This window comes from Lepidochelys kempii, chromosome 24 (assembly GCF_965140265.1).
Source record: "Lepidochelys kempii isolate rLepKem1 chromosome 24, rLepKem1.hap2, whole genome shotgun sequence".
In the NCBI taxonomy this organism is placed as follows: Eukaryota; Metazoa; Chordata; order Testudines; family Cheloniidae; genus Lepidochelys; species Lepidochelys kempii.
In genome coordinates this window covers 16,724,989-16,744,555 of record NC_133279.1, presented here as the reverse complement: position 1 = coordinate 16,744,555, position 19,567 = coordinate 16,724,989, and the positions used below count along the sequence as shown (strand labels likewise).

At 55.8% G+C, this 19,567-nt stretch overlaps 2 protein-coding genes across 4 annotated transcripts; one reads left to right on the top strand and one right to left on the bottom strand.

The window, feature by feature from the left end:
- Positions 1-510: 510 nt before the first annotated feature.
- LOC140902508 (phospholipase A2 inhibitor NAI-like) lies at positions 511-7,686 on the top strand. Of its 3 annotated transcripts, XM_073322656.1 has the most exons (7): positions 511-567; positions 1,173-1,433; positions 4,106-4,233; positions 4,701-4,817; positions 5,537-5,689; positions 6,039-6,179; positions 7,344-7,686. In XM_073322656.1, the coding sequence occupies exons 3-7, from the start codon at positions 4,185-4,187 to the stop codon at positions 7,556-7,558; spliced, it is 675 nt and encodes a 224-aa protein (XP_073178757.1). In that variant the 5' UTR covers positions 511-567; positions 1,173-1,433; positions 4,106-4,184; the 3' UTR covers positions 7,559-7,686. The 3 variants fall into 3 exon arrangements, with proteins under 3 accessions (XP_073178757.1, XP_073178756.1, XP_073178758.1); XM_073322655.1 differs by lacking the exon at positions 511-567 and having other exon boundaries at positions 1,019-1,433; XM_073322657.1 differs by lacking the exons at positions 511-567; positions 1,173-1,433 and adding an exon at positions 2,635-3,824.
- A 3,533-nt stretch (positions 7,687-11,219) lies between these two features.
- Positions 11,220-17,496, bottom strand: LOC140903010 (phospholipase A2 inhibitor NAI-like). Its single transcript, XM_073323642.1, has 6 exons — positions 17,360-17,496; positions 16,662-16,768; positions 14,593-14,709; positions 13,189-13,341; positions 12,665-12,805; positions 11,220-11,597 (listed from the first exon to the last, which is right to left on the bottom strand). The coding sequence occupies exons 2-6, from the start codon at positions 16,759-16,761 to the stop codon at positions 11,383-11,385; spliced, it is 726 nt and encodes a 241-aa protein (XP_073179743.1). The 5' UTR covers positions 16,762-16,768; positions 17,360-17,496; the 3' UTR covers positions 11,220-11,382.
- Between the last annotated feature and the right edge of the window lie 2,071 nt (positions 17,497-19,567).

The window sequence follows — 19,567 nt, the reverse complement described above, 5'->3', positions numbered from 1 at the left end:
TTGTAATAGCCGGTGTTTTTTCTTCTCCAATTTCAATGCCTCTATCTTCCATTTTTTCAGGATCATCAAACATTCCTTCACGTATTCTATCCATCTTCCTAGGATGCTGTTGGCTTTGTGGCATCCTCTGACTTATTAGTTTTGATAGAGTTTGTTCCTTTTCTTAACTTCTCTCTTTGTCTCATGGTTCTTTTTGTGGTTCAATTAATCTCTTTGTGGTTGTGTCTAATATTCTTTGATTTCAAGGCTTCTTTGTTCTGACCATTTTTCATTTGCCTCTTTGCATGCTTTTGGGATGTGTTTGTGTATCTTTCGATCTCCCTCACTCCTCCGATCATTGCAATCTGTTCTTGCATTTATTATTGGATGGTTTAGGATAAATAATTTTTGTAAAGCTCCTTTTTGTGTTATTTTTTATTGCATGAGACCTTCGATTAGAAACCTCGTGTTTAGCAGAAGTCACTGGAGAAGATGCAGTTTTAGGAACCATCTAAAAAGGTCAGGAAACGAGAGGAGGTTTGTCAGACATGGGTTTTGAAGACAGTGGCCCAAAAGTCAAGGAACCAAGTAGGTGCTGATGGAGGTGTCAGATGGTGCCGTTATCTTGGCCCTGCCCGCAATTAGGAATCTAAGGCTGCTCTTTTCAAATTTTATTTTTGTAATTGTAAAAAAAAAAAAAAAAAAATTGTAAATGGGGGGGTTTTACCCTGTAATCTAAAATTTTCTTCACAATTTACAAATACTGAGCCGAGAATGGGCCTAAACTGCATTTGGCGAAGTGTTTGGTTGAGCATTTTGGTTGGTTGGTTTTTGCACGCTGTTCAATTTATTTCAGGAGACTTTTCAAGACAAGCGAACACTATTGTGAAAGGATTGGAATCATAAATCTTCTATACAGTATTTTGTAATTCTTATTCCAGTAGATCTCTTCTCCTTTGGCTAAGGTAAAGCCGAATGGTTAAGTTGAGAGGTGTATGCCAGATGTTACAATTTGTGCAAAAGGCCTTATTCTAGTCTATATAGGTTTTTATACCACGTCTATCACTGTAGTGTCTGAGTGTCTTCCAGAAGTCCTGCCACCCTGTCCCTGGTGTGACCGGCTACCCTATGTTGCCATCCCAAGCCTTCCAAGGGGAGTTGGTTTCACTCATCCCTCTAACTCGATTTTCCAGCAGGAAGGGAGGAGAATTTGACAGTGTGCTCAGACGCCCAAAGGATGGGCAGGGCCAGCGAGGGGAATAGAATCTAATAGACTCTCCCAGCAGAAGCGAGCGAATCTAAGTTCTCATATTGCATCACAGCACATAACTGAGCCCTTCTATAAAAAGAGAGAGACAGAGACAGGACAGAGCGAGAGACGGGTACAGCTTTTCTGCTCTAAAGAATTAGCCACCGACTTCACCCGAGACCCACTTTACTCCAAGGAACTTTTGGTAAGTGATACCCCTCTGGTCTGTTGGTGCTCTAACCACTGGACATCACTCCCCTCCCAGAGCCAGGGAGACAGCCCAGGAGTCCTGGCTTGGAGCCCTGCCCTCCTCTATCGCACTAGACCCCACTTCCTCCCATACCCAGGGAGAGAACACAGGAGTCCAGGCTCCCAGCTGCCCCTCCCCGCTCTATCCACTAGACTCCACTCCCTTTCCAGAGCTGGGGACAGAACCCAGGACTCCTGGCTCCCAGCCCCACTCCTCCACCACACACATTGTACTGATGGCAAGAGCCGGCATGCGATCCCAGCATCTGATGGGTGTGGTGGGGTTGTCTCAAAGGGGAAGCACCAGTAAGTGCAAACAGCTGCCTAAACCTGAGGGGTGGGGTGGGGTGAGAGAGCCGCCCGCTGCCACACGGGGTAAATTTACTCCCGGGTCAATTCTTGGACTCCTTCAACCAGGGAGATCTGCTCTGTCCCCCCGTCACGGGGTTCAGTCCCCGCGAGTGGTGCCTCCTGCTGGCCGTCCCGGGGATTAGCTCCGCCAGGCGCCGCGTTCTCCTCCAGCGTCTCTCTCTCTCCAGCAGCCTCCTCTTCACGACTCAGCCCTCCAGCCGGGTCACCGTGCGTGTCCCCCCGCCCCTTCCAGGGTATCCAATTCCCTCTTGACCAATGCACTCAGCATCAGCAGCCGGGAGGGGGGCCCGGGCCCACCCTCTAATCCAGCTCCCGGCTCAGGGACCACGTAGTCAGCAGCCAAATTTGGCACTATCCCATTCGCCGCTGCTTTCCCCCGGAGCCTTCTCCTACCTCCTAACTCTCCCCACTCCTCGGGGTTTGCCAGTCCTAAACTCCCTCCTGTGGGCCACCTTCCTTTAGCCCCCACCACACCCCCTCACACACACACCCCCCCGGCCCTTGCCAGGGAGCCTGGGGCAGAACGAAGCATGAGGGAGGCGGAGTGCCCAGCCACATGGGGGAAACTGAGGCAGCTGCAGAGCACTGGCAATGCCATGACACCCTCCAAGGGTGGGAAGTGCCCAAGCGCAGTGCACAGAGGTGGGGGGCAGAGGCAGCTGCCGCCAGGAAGGAGGGGGGATGTCTCCCCCCCGTCTGCCTGATGGTCTGTGACGAGTGACCCCGAGGCACCACTGCCGGGTGGTGCGGGGAACAAAACCCCATCTCCTTGGGGGGAGGGGTCAGTAGTTTTCCCCTCCCCCTGGGGGCCCCCACAGCATCACCCCAGATTCCCCAGGGGGAGGGGAGGCCGTCCAGAGGGGGGCTGTGGCAGGGCGGACGAGGTCTGGAGGCCCCCTGCTGGAGGCCTCATGGCCCTGCCTCACCCTACCCCAGAGTAGAACAGAGAGAAGTCCTCCAGGCAGCCGAGAGTGGCTGCAGAGGAGCGGCCAATCAGAGGGGCTGATGGAGCAGCCAATCCGGGGCCAGAAGGGCCCTATATAAGACAAGTAGCAGCGCAGAGAAGGTCAGTTCCTGCCTGGAGTGTGATGAGGGAGGATTGGGAGCCTGGCTGGCTAGACAAGTGGCAAGCCACGGGCAGCTCACCGCAGAGAGCTCACCGGGCAGGCCCAGCGAAGGCTGCCAAAGACCGGGCGCCTTGCTGGCTGGCTGGGTAGAGCAGCAGCAGGACCATGAAAATGTCAGTGCGGGCAGGCCGAGCCCCGGGGGCTGAGCCCAGGACCTGGCTGGACCAGGCGAGGGTACCGAGATGGGCCCTGCGGGTCTGGTGGCAGACTGAGCCCGGGGAGGGGTGCTGAAAAGGACACCCGCTGCGGGTGCCGAGACAGGCCCCGGCTGGGTGGTTGAAGAAGGCAGTGCTTCGGGGGAGAAGCCTCTGAGCTACAGCCCCATACCAGGGCCGTGATAAGAACTCGGGACTGTATACCCCGGAATGGGGGACAGCGTTTGCGGCTCAGCCGGAGGGCTGAGCGGCCGAAGACCAGCCGAGAGAACCAGCGGCAGGGGGGTGATCGCGAAAGGTAGACGCCACCCTAATGTAAGACCAAAAAAGAAAAGCAGGTCACACCTAACCGAGAGCAAGGGAGCCAGCCATGAGAGGTGGGTGCTTCCCCCCCCCCCCAGGAAGAACTGTGTTTGCAGGCCCTATCGGCCAGAGAAAAGGGGCACACATGAGAGGCGGGTCCTGACACACAAAGGAATTTGGCTCTGGAGGAGGGATAAGGGGTCCCTCCGCTGTCAAAACTCAGGTGTGGCTGAGAGCTGCTTTACGGGGAGTTGGCCATTGTGTGTCGAGGACCAATGGAAAGCTATCGCTTTAAAAGTGTGGGCGGGGAGTGGAGTTTCCTTGCCCTGCTGACAGTCTTGGGGGCTCCAGGGGGAAGCATGGGACCAGAAGCAATCTGGAAGAAACAAGGTGGGCTGAGTTCTCTCTCACCCTGTGGTAGGGAGCAGCCTGCTTTGTCTCTCTCGTGTATGTGGTTGCTGCGTACGATTGTTCTGGATCCCCAGAAACAGTCACCTTATGCTACAATCTTCCAGCAGGAGTATTTGAGTTTGTCTCTGACTGTTCCGGGTGGGTGCTGCGAATGTACCAGCCATAAAGCGGGTTAGAGGTGCGGTTACTCCAGAGCTGTGGCTAACGGCTCTGTGATTCCACCCACCCTGTCGACCGGCTCATGCATGATCTCATTTCAGCCCCTCTGTGATCAATCCCCTGGCTGGAGATTTGGCTGCATCACAGACCCCAGCGCCGATCTCCTGCTTCCCCATCACCATGGAAGCTTCTCTTGCCGTCTGCCTCCTCGCTGCTCTCCTGGCGACGGGTGAGTGGGGTCTGTTCCTACAGGGGCTGATTTCCTAACTTCTCCAACGTGCCAACAGCTCAGAGCCACCTGTCGGGTGAAACTGTTACTGAACGTAGCCGAAAAGCAGCCACAGAATAACGGCGGCTGAGCTGGGGGCGGCTGAGTGACAACGTCGGAGGAGGAGAGGGCTGGAAGTCACAAAGTCCCCGTGACGGCGAGTGAAACAATGGGAGGAAATATTTATACTTGGCACATTTCAGAGCTGGCCAGAGGCCAAGGGCTTTCTTGGCAGGGGATTGTCTCTGCTCTGGAAGGCAGATCTGAATTCCAGTAACATGAGCTCAAGACGATATAAAAGGCATTTCTGCAGGATTCCCATGGCCGTAGCTCCGTTGGTATCGATGGGGCCAGATCCCAGCTGGGGTCAGTTAAATTCAAGGGAAGGGACAAATCTAGACGCGTCATGTTCTCTCTCCTTCCCCCAGGGTCCTGCCTGCAGTGTGAGGTTTGTGCAGGCCAAGGAACCAGCTGCATGGGCACCATGCAGACTTGCCCAGCTGGGCAGGAGTCTTGCGCCATCGCTCGGACAGTAACCACATTGGGTAGGTGAGAGGGACCTTAACCAACCTGGGTCAGCGAACAGGCTGGGGAGCCAGGACGCCTGGGTTCTAGTCCCTCCTCTGGGGCTGGGACTTCAGCCCAGATCCCTCCCCCCCTACGGTCGTGCCTGGCTCCCTGGCCTCCGGGGTGCGTGTCTCTGTTTCCCCTCTTGAAGCCGTCCCCTACTGTATGAAATAGTTAAACATGCCCTGGGACCTGATCACCCACGTCCACAGGCAGCGTCCGACCCACTGGGCTCCTGAGTGTCTGGGGGCCACCCTGCCCCCATCTCCTCCTCGGCTGGGCTTTGTGCAGGGCCTGATCCAGTGGGCATGCTCTGAGGGCGTCTCCTGGATCAGGCCCCGCAGGTGATATCGGCGGGGAATGCCTCGTTTGGAAATCCCACCGTGGCTAAGGGGTGAGCTGAATGCCCAGTGTCAGGATCTTGGCAGCCTGGCACGTACCCACTGGTGGGAACTTTGGTAACAAAAGGACTTAATGGGCAGAAGATTTGGGGCCCCCAGGGTTATGCGGCACGTGAGTGGGGAGCAGAAGGATCTAAATGTTGGATTTAGGTGCTGAAATGGCTTTCTCTAGCCCTGCGGGACCTCAGTTTCCCCATGGGTAGAGGAAGGCTAATGGCACCTGGGCATCGTTGTGAAATGGGCGTCAGTGGGGTGGGAGTGGAAGGGGAATAAATCTGTCTTCTCCTCCTGTGCAGCGGGAGTGAACACCCAGAGCATTCACAAGCACTGTGTGACGTCCAGCCAATGTAAAGCCGGCCACGTCTCGATGAATTTTGGGAAGGGAATGACAACAAGGACGAGCATCGCCTGCTGCGTGGGAGACACCTGCAAAGCAACCATTGTTATAGGTACCTCTCCCCAGCCCCATCTCTCCTGCCCCACGTTACCTTCCCGGGCCTGGTGCTCCCGCCCTGCAGGGGGCGCCCCATGGAATAACCCTGAGCCCCCGGCTGGGCGGAGTTTGGTGGGCGGGGCTCTAGGCTGCCCCCAGCTGTGAACCCAGCTGGCCCCACCTGGGGCGGGGTCCAGGGCTCCCTGCTGCAAACCCCTCCCTTGCCCCCGGGGTCCCCGGAGCTACAGCGCCCCCTGGAGGGGGCCCCCGGGGCTGAGCTCTGCAGCCCCCAGCTGCTCTCCCGGCCCCGACCCGTCCTGGGGCTCGTCCCCCGAGCTGACTGCGTTTGCTCCGCTTCTTCCCAGTGCCCCCGGCCGACCCCAAACCCAATGGCCGGAGCTGCCGGGGCTGCTACTCTCTGACCTCTGAGCAATGCCGTGAAGAGACCATACAGTGCACTGGATCCGAGACCCAGTGTCTTGACACTGCTGGGACCATAACATCTGGTAACTTCCGTTCATTTATTCTGGGGTTATTTTTCTTTTGGCTCCCCCCCCCCCCGCTCCCCATAGGGCAGAAGCGAGACGCTGTGTCAGTCCCACAAGGCCAGGGGTTCGCAAACTGTCGTGACCCTGTTTTAATGGGGCCACCACCTGGGTGGTGGGGCTCAGTTTACGGCCCCTCCTCCCCTGTGCTGGGGATGAAGCACTTGGGCTTCGGCTTTGCCCCCCTCCGCGCCTTCCCCCCCCAGGGCATTGGGGCTCGGGCGGGCTCAAGCTTTAGTTCCCCTTCCTGGGGTTGTGTAGGAACTTTTGTTTTCAGAAGGGGGTCGCGGTGCAATGAAGTTTGAGAACCGCTGCGCTAGGTAAAAGGATCGGCTGCAGATCAGGACACCTGGGTTCTGTTCCCAGTGCTGGTCCCCGGTGTGATCTTGGACCAGTGTCTTCCCCTCCCTGTGCCTCTGGTTCTCCTCCATCCATTGCCTGTCTATAGGTTAGTCTCTAAGCTTTTCATGGTAGGGCCTGGCTTAGTCCTGGGATGCCCTGATGTGCCAGGTACTGGACTGACCCCTGAGATCGGAGTCCTCTCTTCTGCCAGATGCCAAAGACTCCTTGTAAGAAACAGTCCCTGCTGCCAAAGAACCGGCAATCTGAACAGACAAAGGATCGTTCTCCCCATTTTAAAGATGGGGGAAACTGAGGCATAGAGTCGTGCCGTGACTTGCCCAATGTCAAGGCCCAATGTCACATAGGAAGGCTGTGGCAGGGAATTGAACCTAGTTTTGTGGAGTCCCAGTGTGGTGCCATAACTCACTGCAAAGCCACCCTGCTTAGAGATCCCAGCCCTGCCACCAGCACTGAGCTGCTGCTTTGTAGATGAGTGGTGTGGCTAATACAGGCCTGATCCATTATGAATGCCTTTGATCGGCTCTAAGTGACATGCTCCAGGACACGGTGTGTCTGCCACAGAGCAGAGGAGAAGCGGGAGGCCATCCAGGCTCAGACAGGCTGGGGGGAGCAGAGCAGACAGGGAGATGGAGGCTGTGGGGGAGCTTGGCAGGGTCCTGGGGGCGGGGGGGGGAGGCCATTGTCCTAGTCCAGCTTGAGGAGTGGAGCTGCTCCCCTGACCACAATCGCTTGCTTCCCTCCCCCCCATGTCCCCCCTCCCAGCAGGTGGAAACCCAGTGCGGATGGTGATGAAGGGCTGCGTTTCCCAGTCCATCTGCGACCACCTACAAGTGGGTTCGGGGACCGTCGCAGGGATCCGTGCAAATCTAACCATGGCCAAATGCACAACGGTCTCCGTGGTGGGCGCGGCTCCGGGACCAGCCGGGCTCCTCCTCTCAGCCCTCGCTGGGCTCCTCCTGCTGACGCTTCTGTCCTGATTCCCACCCGGTGCAACAGCCCCACTGCACTGAAATCCACCCTGGAGCCTGCGTTAGCCCCTCTCCCCGCCAGGGCTTCCCAGCTGGACTCACTTCCCCTGGATATTGTTGCACTGAATAAAACACACTGGAGAGCAAACTCTGGATTTGTTGTTTCTCTGTTTAATTCTCACGAGCGGGGCCGTCAAGAAGCCGGGTAAGAACGGAAGCGTGGCCGCCGTGCATCAGGTGAATGGTGCAGTTAGTCCTGTGCCCGACATGGGGCACAAGGAGCCGCCCGCAGGCTCAGCCAAGCGGCCGTAGCAATCCAGGGGCTGCGGCAGGGCAGTCAGGAGCATCAGCACCGGGAGCGAGGCCATGGGGAGGAGACCGGGCGGGAGCTCCCCAGCCTCAGGCAGCCAACACGGTGCCGGGGGTGCTGCTCTGTGGGGCCTGCGATTGCAACTCTAAACCCTCCCTCTGGAGCTGCTGCCACAGCTCAGCCCCAGGCCGGGCAGTAACCTGCCCCCAGCTTTTCTGTCCCAGGTCCCCTCTGTGCCAGGCAGGGAATGCAGCCCCTTCCCCAGACTCATCCATGGGGTGGGGGCGGGCTGAGCTCATGCACCCCTGTTGGCCGGGGAATGCCTCTGCTGGGCTCAGCACTCCCTCCCTGCTAGGCTGCCCCTGTGTAGGCCTGAGACCTTATCTCCCCCCCCCCCTCCAATATTAAACCAGCCTTGTGTGGGGGGGAAACTCAGGGAGTTCACCACTAAAATTTGAAAAAAAGAATGTTCTGGTCCTGATAAAGCCCCGCCCCCCCAAGGGTGTCCCTAACGAAAGTGTTAACCACCAAGGTTGTAAAGTAAAGACGCCCAGGGGCTGGGAAATTAGGGAGGATACAGATAAACTCCAGCCAGAGTCTTTATGCTGACCATCTGCATAAGCAGAGAAGGTCACAACGAAGTGGCATAGTGTGACAAAGCAGGAGTGTTCTTAATGTTTCCTCTGAATAGTGTGGGGGTGCCTCAGTTTCCCCTAGGCAGTTCTTAAGGAACTAGGTGGTGGGATAAGGGTGTATGATCATTGCAGAGCCCTAGAGGGCAGGTGTGTGCAGGGGTCTGGACACAGACAATGGCCGACACCCTGTTTCCTGGCCACTGATGGCCTGGGCCCTTCCCCTTGCAAGGTGAGAGCTAAAGGGTTGGAGAACAAAGGAATCAGGTGACCTCCTGGCCCAGGAAAGGGACAAAGCCCAGAGGAGGGGGGGCTGGAGGGAGTTTCAGTTCGGGGCTGGCTGGGACATGGAGTGAAGGGCAGACGTGGTTGTCTAGCTCACTGCCCCCCAAAATGGACCTAGCTGAGGGGTCCTTTTCTCTGCACCTACAAGCTCTGTTTTAGATCATAGAATATCAGGGTTGGAAGGGACCCCAGAAGGTCATCTAGTCCAACCCCCTGCTCAAAAGCAGGATCAATTCCCCAATTAAATCATCCCAGCCAGGGCTTTGTCAAGCCTGACCTTAAAAACTTCTAAGGAAGGAGATTCCACCACCTCCCTAGGCAACGCATTCCAGTGTTTCACCACCCTCCTAGTGAAAAAGTTTTTCCTAATATCCAACCTAAACCTCCCCCACTGCAACTTGAGACCATTACTCCTTGTCCTGTCCTCTTCCACCACTGAGAATAGTCTAGAACCATCCACTCTGGAACCACCTCTCAGGTAGTTGAAAGTAGCTATGAAATCCCCCCACATTCTTCTCTTCTGCAGACTAAACAATCCCAGCTCCCTCAGCCTCTCCTCATAACTCATGTGTTCCAGACCCCTAATCATTTTTGTTGCCCTTCGCTGGACTCTTTCCAATCCATCCACATCCTTCCTGTAGTGTGAGGCCCAAAACTGGATACAGTACTCCAGATGAGGCCTCACCAACGTCTAATAGAGGGGGACGATCACGTCCCTCGATCTGCTCACTATGCCCCTACTTATACATCCCAAAATGCCATTGGCCTTCTTGGCAACAAGGGCACACTGCTGACTCATATCCAGCTTCTCGTCCACTGTCACCCCTAGGTCCTTTTCTGCAGAACTGCTGCCGAGCCATTTGGTCCCTAGTCTGTAGCTGTGCATTGGGTTCTTCCGTCCTAAGTGCAGGACCCTGCACTTATCCTTATTGAACCTCATCAGATTTCTTTTGGCCCAATCCTCCAATTTGTCTAGGTCCCTCTGTAGCCTATCCCTGCCCTCCAGCGTATCTACCACTCCTCCCAGTTTAGTATCATCCGCAAATTTGCTGAGAGTGCAATCCACACCACCCTCCAGATCATTTATGAAGATATTGAACAAAACCGGCCCCTGGACCGACCCTTGGGGCACTCCACTTGACACCGGCTGCCAACTAGACATGGAGCCATTGATCACTACCCGTTGAGTCCGACAATCTAGCCAGCTTTCTACCCACCTTATAGTGCATTCATCCAGCCCGTACTTCTTTAACTTGCTCTCCATGTTCCTGTCGTCTAATAAACCTCTGTTTTACTGGCTGGCTGAGAGTCACGTCTGACTGCAGAGTTGGGGGGCAGGACCCTCTGGCTTTCCCAGGACCCCGCCTGAGCGGACTCGCTGTGGGAAGCGCATGGAGGGGCAGAGGATGCTGAATGCTCTGAGGTCAGACCCAGGAAGGTGGAGCCGGGGGAGCTGTGTGTCCTGAAGACAGGCTGCTCCCAGGGAGGAGACTGCCCCAGAGTCCTGCCTGGCTTCATGGGGAGCAGGTCCAGAGCATTGCCCGGGGACTCCGGGACACATAGCATGAGAGGATCCTGACTGGCCGCCAGGTGAATCTTGTCTGTATATTGGGAGTGGCGAGCCCAAGAGATTTGCTTGGTATGTGTGTTCTCTGTGTGTTCCTAGTAAATCGATGTTTAGAGCACAGCTGTGTAAGGCTTTTTCACTGGGAAAAGGATCCACAGACCCGTAAAGCCCCGAGGGAAAGTCAGGTACTTAAATTGACCAGGTTTCTTCCTGAGCCCTGTGGGTAAGGGTAGGTGCCTTACAGCCCAAGCCGTCGGTAGGAAAAGGGTGGGGGTGCCTAAATTGACCAGGTCACGCCTTGAGCCCTCGGTAGGGTATAGGTGGGGTGCCCTAGATTGTGCAGGTGACACTGGTGGAGAATGTGGGCAACCTAGGTCATCTCTACCAAACTGGTTGAGCCTTATATAGCCGTTGTGCCCTTCTGTGCCCTGCTACCACAGGCTCCGGTTCAGCGAGGTGCTGAAGCATGGTGCTTAATTTTAAGCACCTGACTTAGCCCCACAGGCTCATGTGCTTACATTTAAGCATGTGCTTGCGTGTTGGGTCAAAGCTTTTGAGACCAGGCTCTGTTCCCAGCTGGGCCACACAATCTCCCTTGCAGCTTTGGCCAACAGTTTCCCAAGTGGCCTGTAATTTGGGGGGACCTGCTGTAGGGGGCACTGCCGGGGTCAGTAGGGGCAGGACTTGGCTGTGATGACTATAAAGGAAGGTTCTTTACTGCAGATGCTGGATCCAGCCAGACCCTGGGGTCCCGCTGGGGGTTGTAGCTCCTGGCCTGTGCTGCCTCATTTCACCACTAGGGGTCACTGACTAATTAGCTTTTTGGCAGCCCCGCCCACGAGAATTGAAATTTCCCCACAACAAATTTCTAAAGACTTTGGTCTCCAGTTTCTTTTTATTAAGCGGAACAATATAAAGGGGAAGCGAATCCGGCCGGGAGCCCAGGGCCCCTGGGTGGGGAGAGCGGCTGCCGAGAGGGGCAGACAAAGGCAGCCGGGGTGTTACTGAGTGCAGCGTGGCCATTGCACTGGGTAGGGAATCAGGAGAGAAACTTCAGCAGGAGGAGCCCAGCGAGGGCTGGGAAGAGCAGTCTGGCTGGTCCCGGAGCTGTGTTGGTCGTGATGGGGGCTGGTGTGCATCTGGCCGTGGTTACATTTCTATGGATCCCTGCAAAGGACCCAGAACCCGCATTCACCTGGGCACAGATGTACTCAGTACCACAGCCCTTTACGACGGTCTTTGTGGCAGATACACCTGCATGAAGGGGAGGAAAGGAGGTGATCAGTGTGAGCCCGCAGCTCCTTTCCTTGAACTGGACCGGACACAACAACCTGCCCCTCCTCAGCTCTGCCCCTGTGAGCCCCGCCTAGGCCCCCCACAGCCTTCCCTTTGGCTCTGCGGTCCCTATCACGTCTCTCCCCTCTCCTTTACTGTGACACAGACTCACTGTGTGTCCTTCAACAAGTCACTTGCAGCCAGATCTAGAGCACACTGAGGATACCCAGGTTGGATATGGCCTGTATTAGCCACGCTACTCATGCTACAAAGCAGCAGCTCCCTGTTGGTGAGGGCGGCTTCATAATGAGTTACGGCACCATGGTGGGATCCTGCAAAACTGGAGTCGATTCCCAGCCCTGCCACAGCCTTTCTGTGTGACCTTGGGCAAATCATGGCATCACTCTCTGCCTCAGTTTCCCAGTCTCTGAAACTGGGAGAATGATCCCCACTATAGCTACAGAGATTGTGTAACGCCGACAGACACCGGGTGTCGGCGGGCGGGATTGAACCTGGGACCTCTGGAGCTTAGTGCATGAGCCAAAAGCCAACTGGCTGTTAGCTAAGGCTGTAAACACTTTCTCACTAAGTGGTCTCGGTGCCGCTACAGGGGACAAGAGACCACACCCAGGTGGTGGGGGAGTTACAGTTGCAGGATCTTTGGGGCATGGACTGTATCTCCCTATAAGTCTTTAGCGCCCAGCAGAGTATGGGTCCCTTATCTTCAGTGGGGGTCTGTTCAGTGCCCGGCATGACTGGGTCTCCCAATACTAAACCAATCCCTGCCACGAAGAGCTTAGAGACTACACTATTGACAGGCAATGGATGGAGGAGAACCAGAGGCCCAGGGAGGGGGAGACACTGGCCCAAGGTCACACCGGAGGCCAGCGCTGGGAACAGAACCCAGGTGTCCTGATCTGCAGCCGATACCTTTATTTAGCGGACCACACGCAGCATCTCGGTCCTGCCCTCGGGGGTGGGCGGGGAGGGAGGGAGGGGCAAACAGCAAAGGAAAAATAACCCCAGAAGAAATGAATGCAAGTTACCAGATATTTGGGGCTCGGCGATGTCGACACACTGCTTCTCGATTCCAGCACACGCTATGGTCTCTTCACGGCATTGCTCAGAGGATGGAGCGTAGCAGCCAGGGCAGCTGTGGCCATTGGGTTTGGTGTCGGCCGGGGGCACTGGGAAGAAGCGGAGCAAACGCAGTCAGCTCGGGGGACGAGCCCCAGGACGGGTCGGGGCCGGGAGAGCAGCTGGGGGCTGCACAGCTCAGCCCCGGGGGCCCCCTGCAGGGGGAGCTGTAGCTCCGGGGACGCCGGGGGCAGCAGGGGCAGGGGAGGGGTTTGCAGCAGGGAGCCCTGGACCCTGCCCGGCCGGGGGTCAAATGGGTTCACACCTGGTGGGAGCCTAGAGCCCCGCCCACTAAACTCCACCCAACCGGTGGGTGAGTGTTATTCCATGGGGCGCCCCTGCACGGCGGGAGCACCAGGCCCGGGAAGGTAACATGGGGTAGGTTCCAGGCAGCAGGAGGTGCAGGGGATGGGGGAGGAGACGGGAGATGTACCTTTAACAGGCTCTGGTGTGCAGGACTCTGTCATGCAGCAGGCGATGCTCGTCCTTGTCATCATTCCCTTCCCAAAATTCATCGAGACGAAGCCGACTTTACATTGGCTGGATGTCGCACAGCCCTTGAAAATGGTCTGGGTCTTCTCTCCCACTGCACAGGAGGAGAAAACAGAGATTTTTCCCCCTTCCACTCCCACCCCATTGACGCCCATTTCACAATGATCTCCATGAGCCATTAGCCCTCCTCTATGCATGGGGAAACTGAGGCACAGAGAGGGAAAGTGACTCACCCGAGGTCCTGCAGGGCTAGACAAAGCCATTTCAGCACCTAAATCCAGCACTTAGATAGTCCTGCTCCCCACTCGGCTGCCGACAAACCCTGGGGGCCCCGAATCTCCTGCCAAAGTTCCCACCAGGAGGTACGTGCTGGGCTGCTGAGATCCTGATGCTGGGCGTCCAGCTCACCCCTTAGCCACGGCGGGATTCACAGACTTGGTGTTTCCCTGAAGGTCTCACCTGTGCGCCTGATCCAGGGGATGCCCTCAGAGCACAACCAATGGATCGGGCCCTGCAGAAAGCCCGCCAGGGGAGGAGATGGAGGTGGGAGGGGTTGCTCCCCCCGTATACCCAGGAGCCCAGTGAGTCGGATGCCCCCAGTGGACCTGGGGGATCAGGTTCCAGGGAATGTTTAACTGTTTCATACTATGTGGGGTGTCTTCAATAGGGGAGATGTACAGAGACCTGCCCGTAGGCCAGAGGGCCAGGCACAACCCTAGGAGGGGAGGGATCTGGGCTGAAGTCCCCACCCCAATTGGGGCTGAGTGCGGATTTGAACTTGGCTTCCCCAGGGACCAGCTTAGCGCCCAGCCATTGGGGTCTCCTGGCAGCCCCTCCTCTGCTGCTGGCATTAACAAGGAAGGGCTGACCCGGTTCAGATACCGGACTCCCGGTGAGGGGCTCCCGGCCGTGTACCCCAAGCAGAGCTGGATGTCTCCGTGCAGGTGGGACTTAGGGGCCAAACTTTGGGGGAGGGGCAAGGTTTAGGCCACACCCCTTTAATCGACATTTCCTATTGGCTGGCTTAGGTGGCTCCAGCTTGGCGGCCTCTGGTGCATCCCCTCCTCAGAAGCCTCCCTGTCCCTATGCACCGTACGGGGAGCCGGGCCCCGGCCCACTGGCTGGCGAGTCGCCTGGGGGTTTGGCATTGCAATGCTAAACCAAAGGCCCCATTGTGGAGCTAGCCACAGGTCTGCAATAGAACCCAGGTGTCCTGGCTCCTTAAATGCTGCTCAGACCCATCCACCCCACTCCCTTCCTGGATCTGAGATTCGGAGAGGACCCAGGCTACCCAGCTCCCCAGAATGTTCCCTGACCCACGTTGGGTAGGGTCCATCTCACCTACCGAGTATAGTTTCTGTCAGAACGACGCCACAAGAGTTTTGCCCAGCAGGGCAGGTCTGTAGGTCGCCCGTGCAGCTGGTTCCGTCTCCTTCACAATGTGGACACTGCAGACAGGCCCCTGGGGACGGAGCGAGAACATGACCCACCTGGATTTGTCCTGGGCTCTGCGGAGAAGCACCAGGTGCAGCTCCCTGGGGTCCCTCATCCACCGCGCTGCCCCAGTTTGTTCAATGGTCCCAGCTGGCTACAGACATTTCACGCTGCTCGGGGGCTGCATCTCCCCGGGATCGCTGCAGATCTTAGTTCCCCAGTGGGTTTTCCCACCTCACAAACCCCAGAGAGCTCCCCAGAGGGTGTGAGCTCGTCTCGCTCTCAGCAAGGGCCGATTGACACCTGCCATCGAGTCCAGTGCAGCTGCGCCCCCCTGACACCGGCTGGGCCCTGGCCCCATGGACACCAGCTGGGCCCTGGCCCCCCTGACACCGGCTGGGCCCTGGCCCCACTGACACCGGCTGGGGGGGTCACATAGAACTGCCCTTCATATTGCCTTGAGCTCCTGCTACTGAAATTCAGATCCGCCGCCTGTCTCACAACAGACAATGCCCACTCGAAATGTCCTTGGCCTCCGCCAGCTCCATCACAACTTGGTTCTTGTGATTTAAAGAATAAATATTTCCTCCCATGTCCACAATCGTTTCACTCACTGTCACGGGGACTGTGACTTCCAGCCCCCTCCTCATCGGATGTTGTCACTCAGACGTGTAAGCAGAGCCAGGATGGGCTCCACCCTGACACCTGGTGGTGAGGTGCGGCAAGTTGTGGAAAAGAACTTTAGGGGCTGATCTCATTTGCATAGGCACACCCTCCCCGCCTAGAATGAGGCCACAGCTGCCCAAATGGTCACTTTGGCTGCTGCGGGATCCCCAGTCTCTCTGTTATTGGGACAGGAAGAATGAAGTGTTATTATCCTGATTATGTGAATCAAGGACAGTGGAACTGTCCTTGGCCTTTTGTTATGATGGAGGGACTCGCCGTCAACTAAGTAGCACTCGCTAGGCAAGGGTCATGGGTTTCAAAAACTCTGTGAATGGAAAGAGGTTAGGGATGGGTATTAATACTTGGTGGTATGGGTCCCTTGGTGAGGGGCTCACATGCTAATTGCACGTCCTCCTCTCTCCACTGTGGAATATCAGAGCTAATTTTGATTCTGTTAGGAGTCTAGTTACAGCCTGCTGAGCTGAATTCCCTTTGGGCCAATGGTGCACCAGCCCTGAGGCTCCCCTCCTACAAGCTGAAATCACCAAAGAGCTGAACTGACGAAGAGTTGAAATCACTGAGTGTTGTGTTAAGCCATAGGGTGGAGTGGTTTGCGGGAGGCAGAGCGGCTGGTAGAGCAAAGCAGTTTGTCGGATGCCTGGAGCAGCTCATGGGGGTGGCTGGCAGAGCGGAGCCCCATGGAGAGGTGGGGCCCCTTAACTCTCCCCTTCCCCCATCTCCACCCAGGTTGGGAGGTAAAACTCTGCAGATAAATTTTTGTACTCTGGGGCTGCCTTAACCAGGGACAGAGACTTTTGGGTCATTGGACTTTGGGTGATTTGGGGTTGCTGGACTCAAGAACCAAAGGGAAAGGACATGCCCCAATTTGCTTGGGGTGGGTTTTTGCTCACGGGTTGTGTTATGAATCCTGTTGGTGGTGTTCCCCCAAAATAATGCCACATTGTTTCTCTCTGTTATTAAAAGGCTTTTTGCTACACTCAGGCTCTGTGCTTGGGAGAGGGGAAGTATTGCCTCTTGGGGGCCCCCAGCGGGGGTGGTATAGATTTGTCCCAGGTCACCGGGTGGGGGCTTGAGCCAGTTTTGCATTGTGTTATTGGAACGGAACCCCTAATCCTGACCCCGGCCCTTGTTGCTGCCAACTCTGACAGGCAGAAGGGTTACAGGCGACCCCAGCTTCCCTGTTATTCTGTGGCTGCTTTTTGGCTACGTTGAGGAACAGTTTCACCTGGTAGGTGGCTCTGAGCCATTGGTAAAGTTAGGAAATGAGCCCCTATAGGAACAGCCCCCACTCACCCGTAGCCAGGAGAGCAGCGAGGATGCAGACGGCAAGAGAAGACTGCATGGTGATGTGGCAGCAGTAGATCCTCCCTGGGGTCTTTGGAGGATTTTTCATAGAAGGGCTGAAATGAGATCAGAAGCGAACTTGCACATGCATGATTGGGCCAAAAGGATGGGGAGAGCCACAGAGCCATTTGCCACAGTTCTGGGGCAGCCACAGCTCTGACTCCTTCGTGGCTGGGTTTTTTGTGGCACGCACAGAGAGAAGTCAGAGAGAAACTTCAAATACTCCTGCTGGAAGGTTGCCCCATAGCATGACTTTGTTTCTGAGAATACAGCGACAGTACACGCAAGAACCAAAAAGAAGAGAGAGACAAAAGAGGCTGCTCCGTTTGACAGAGAGAGACAAAGCTGGCCACTCTATCAGTAGAGGGTGTCAAAGAAGGCTGCTCCCTACAGCCCTGAGAGATAGCTCCCCCAACCTGGGTCTTTTCCTGACTCCAAGAGGGGACTGGACCCCAGTGGTTAGAGAAGCGGGGCCAGGAGCCAGGACTCCTGGGTTGTCTCCCTGGTTCTGGGCGGGGAGTGCGATCTTGTGGCTGGAGCAGGGAGGGCTGGGGCCAAGACCAGGACTCCTGGGTTCTATTCTTGCTCTGGGAGGGAAGTGGCATCTAGCAGTTAGAGCACCAACGTACCAGAGGGATGTGACTTACCAAAAGTCGTTAGGGGCTTCAGGAAGAGTAAAGTTTGCTGGGGGTGGAGCAGCCGGATAGTTGAGTGAAGCAGAAAAGATGTACCAACGTCTGTCTCGTCTCCTTTTATAGAAGGGCTCTGGTACATGCACTGATGTAATGCACTTTTGTTTGGTTGTGTCCATAAGTTCCTAGACCCCTCCCCAGGCCCTGCCCCCACCCAACAGTGACACAATTTGAACACACAAACACGTTGAGCAATTCCCCATCCTTCCTGCTGAGAAACAAAGATGAGTGAAACTGCTTCCCCTTTAAATCTTGGGGGATGGGGGCAACTTGGGGAAGTGGGTCACACACTGGATGGGGTGGGAGGACTACTGGTCCGATTTCTGGCTTGCTCAGGGCATGTGGGTTAAGGGCAGGACTTCTGGGTCTCATTCCTGTCCCTGGGAAAAGTGGCGAGCTGCAGGTTAGAGGAGTGGGGGATGGGAGTGGCCAGGAGTCCTGGGTTCTGCAGAGTAGAGAGTAGGGTGTAGTAGTTAGAGCAGCGTGGGGTTGGGACTGGAAATCAGGGTCCCTCACTTCCATAGAAAGGTGAGTGGGGTCTAGTAGGTTAGAGCTGGGGGCAGGGCTGGGAGCCAGGACACTTGGGTTCTGATCCCCAGCTCTGGGGGAGTGCCTAGTGACTTGGAGCAGTGCGGGCTAGGGACTGTAGCCCAGTGGGCCAGCTTACCTGTATTATATTCATTGCTTTGTTATCCTGCTTTATTATATTTAGTATTAATGCAAAGAACCTGCAGGCTTTTCTCCTGTAAGATTTGGCTTTAGTAGATAGTGTGAAGCCTGAGGCCTATAACCTTTGGTATAGATAAATGTAAGTAACTCATAAGTTATAGGGAGCTGAAAGTGGTATGCCAGAGGGGGCATTTTATCCAAAATCCCGACATCAGCCACCCACAGAACATCGCTGACGCCAGCATCCAGAAAGTTCGGGACAGAGCCTCCCACCGCAACGGTGGCCATGACAGCAAATTGACATGTATGCTAAGAGCGTAACATCATACATATACTAACCGATAGAAAACGGACCCCTTAAGGGAAGAAAATGCAAACCAGGACCACTATTGAATATGCATCGGTCATGGCAGCGTCAGCGTGACCGACTATAAAAGTAACATCCCAGGGGCAGCGGATGGGCTGGAGAGACGTAGACCTTGGGGAGGAAAGACGAGGACGATAACGGGGATGAGAAAGATAACGGTTAAGTATGAGAGATAAGGGTGTAAGGATGGCCGTCCAAATGTACTTTCTGTGTTATCTCTATCTGCTTGGTTGCGTTTAAGTGTGTGTATAACTTTGCTGAATTATTAATAAATCATACGTTTATATACGTAGAGAGGGTTCCTATGTGTGAGTGTTGCACCTGGGCACATCGGGGTTCCCAAATTATATGATAATTTTACAATAATCTTACTGGGCCTGATCTTAAAACAAAAACCTGTTAATCCTCAAGTTACATTTATATATCCCCAGCTTTGGGTCAGGCTACAGGACTGAGTGTCATCACTATGCCAACCTACTCCCGTCAGCTACCATCGCTTGGGGAGGCAGAGGTCCTACAGCCACAGAACACGCCCCCCCCCGCCCGCCCGCCCCATAACTTGTGTTTACACTCTGCCGTAGCTGTACGGCAACAGCACCCATCACACAGACCCTGCAGCTCAGAGCTGAGCCGGGTGGGCAGAAGGGATTGCCTGGTTGCAAACCCAGGGGCAAGGAGGGAAGGTGGGAGCAGCAGCGATGGGTAGGACCCTGGGAGGAAGCAGGGAGAGAGAGCTTCTTGGGCACAGAGCCCACCAGAGGGGCAGGCGCGGGGTTTTCTGAGCACGGGAACGGGCGGCTGCTGATTGTCCCTGCTGCTGTCCAAGAAGCAGGACGCTGGCAGTGTGCATGGTCTTTGCACTGCAGAGAGACCTGCCTTGCATCATCGAGTTCTCCTCCTAAAGGAAATAGCCTTGCAGTGTCCCCACCGGGGCCAGCAAAAGGGGAAATAACAGCCCTGCAAGAAAATGCATACAGGCCTAGGGCTAGATTCCGGCTACTTCAGGCCCCAGCCACTCAGATTTAGGCACCACTGGCATTTACAAATGCACACACACACCCTGGTGTCTGCCAAGCCTTCTGAGCATTCAGCCTCAACATTTGTGCCGTAAAAGTTCCCTTGATACT

Excerpts from the sequence above, each read along its gene's own strand:
- LOC140902508 (XM_073322656.1), top strand. The coding sequence starts at position 4,185 with ATGGAAGCTTCTCTTGCCGTCTGCCTCCTCGCTGCTCTCCTGGCGACG. Across the intron at positions 4,234-4,700 it reads CGCTGCTCTCCTGGCGACGG|GGTCCTGCCTGCAGTGTGAG; the intron begins GTGAGTGGGGTC and ends TCCTTCCCCCAG. Across the intron at positions 4,818-5,536 it reads TCGGACAGTAACCACATTGG|CGGGAGTGAACACCCAGAGC; the intron begins GTAGGTGAGAGG and ends CCTCCTGTGCAG.
- LOC140903010 (XM_073323642.1), bottom strand. The coding sequence starts at position 16,761 with ATGAAAAATCCTCCAAAGACCCCAGGGAGGATCTACTGCTGCCACATC. Across the intron at positions 14,710-16,661 it reads CGCTGCTCTCCTGGCTACGG|GGGCCTGTCTGCAGTGTCCA; the intron begins GTGAGTGGGGGC and ends CTCCGTCCCCAG. Across the intron at positions 12,806-13,188 it reads CACACCAGAGCCTGTTAAAG|TGCCCCCGGCCGACACCAAA; the intron begins GTACATCTCCCG and ends GCTTCTTCCCAG.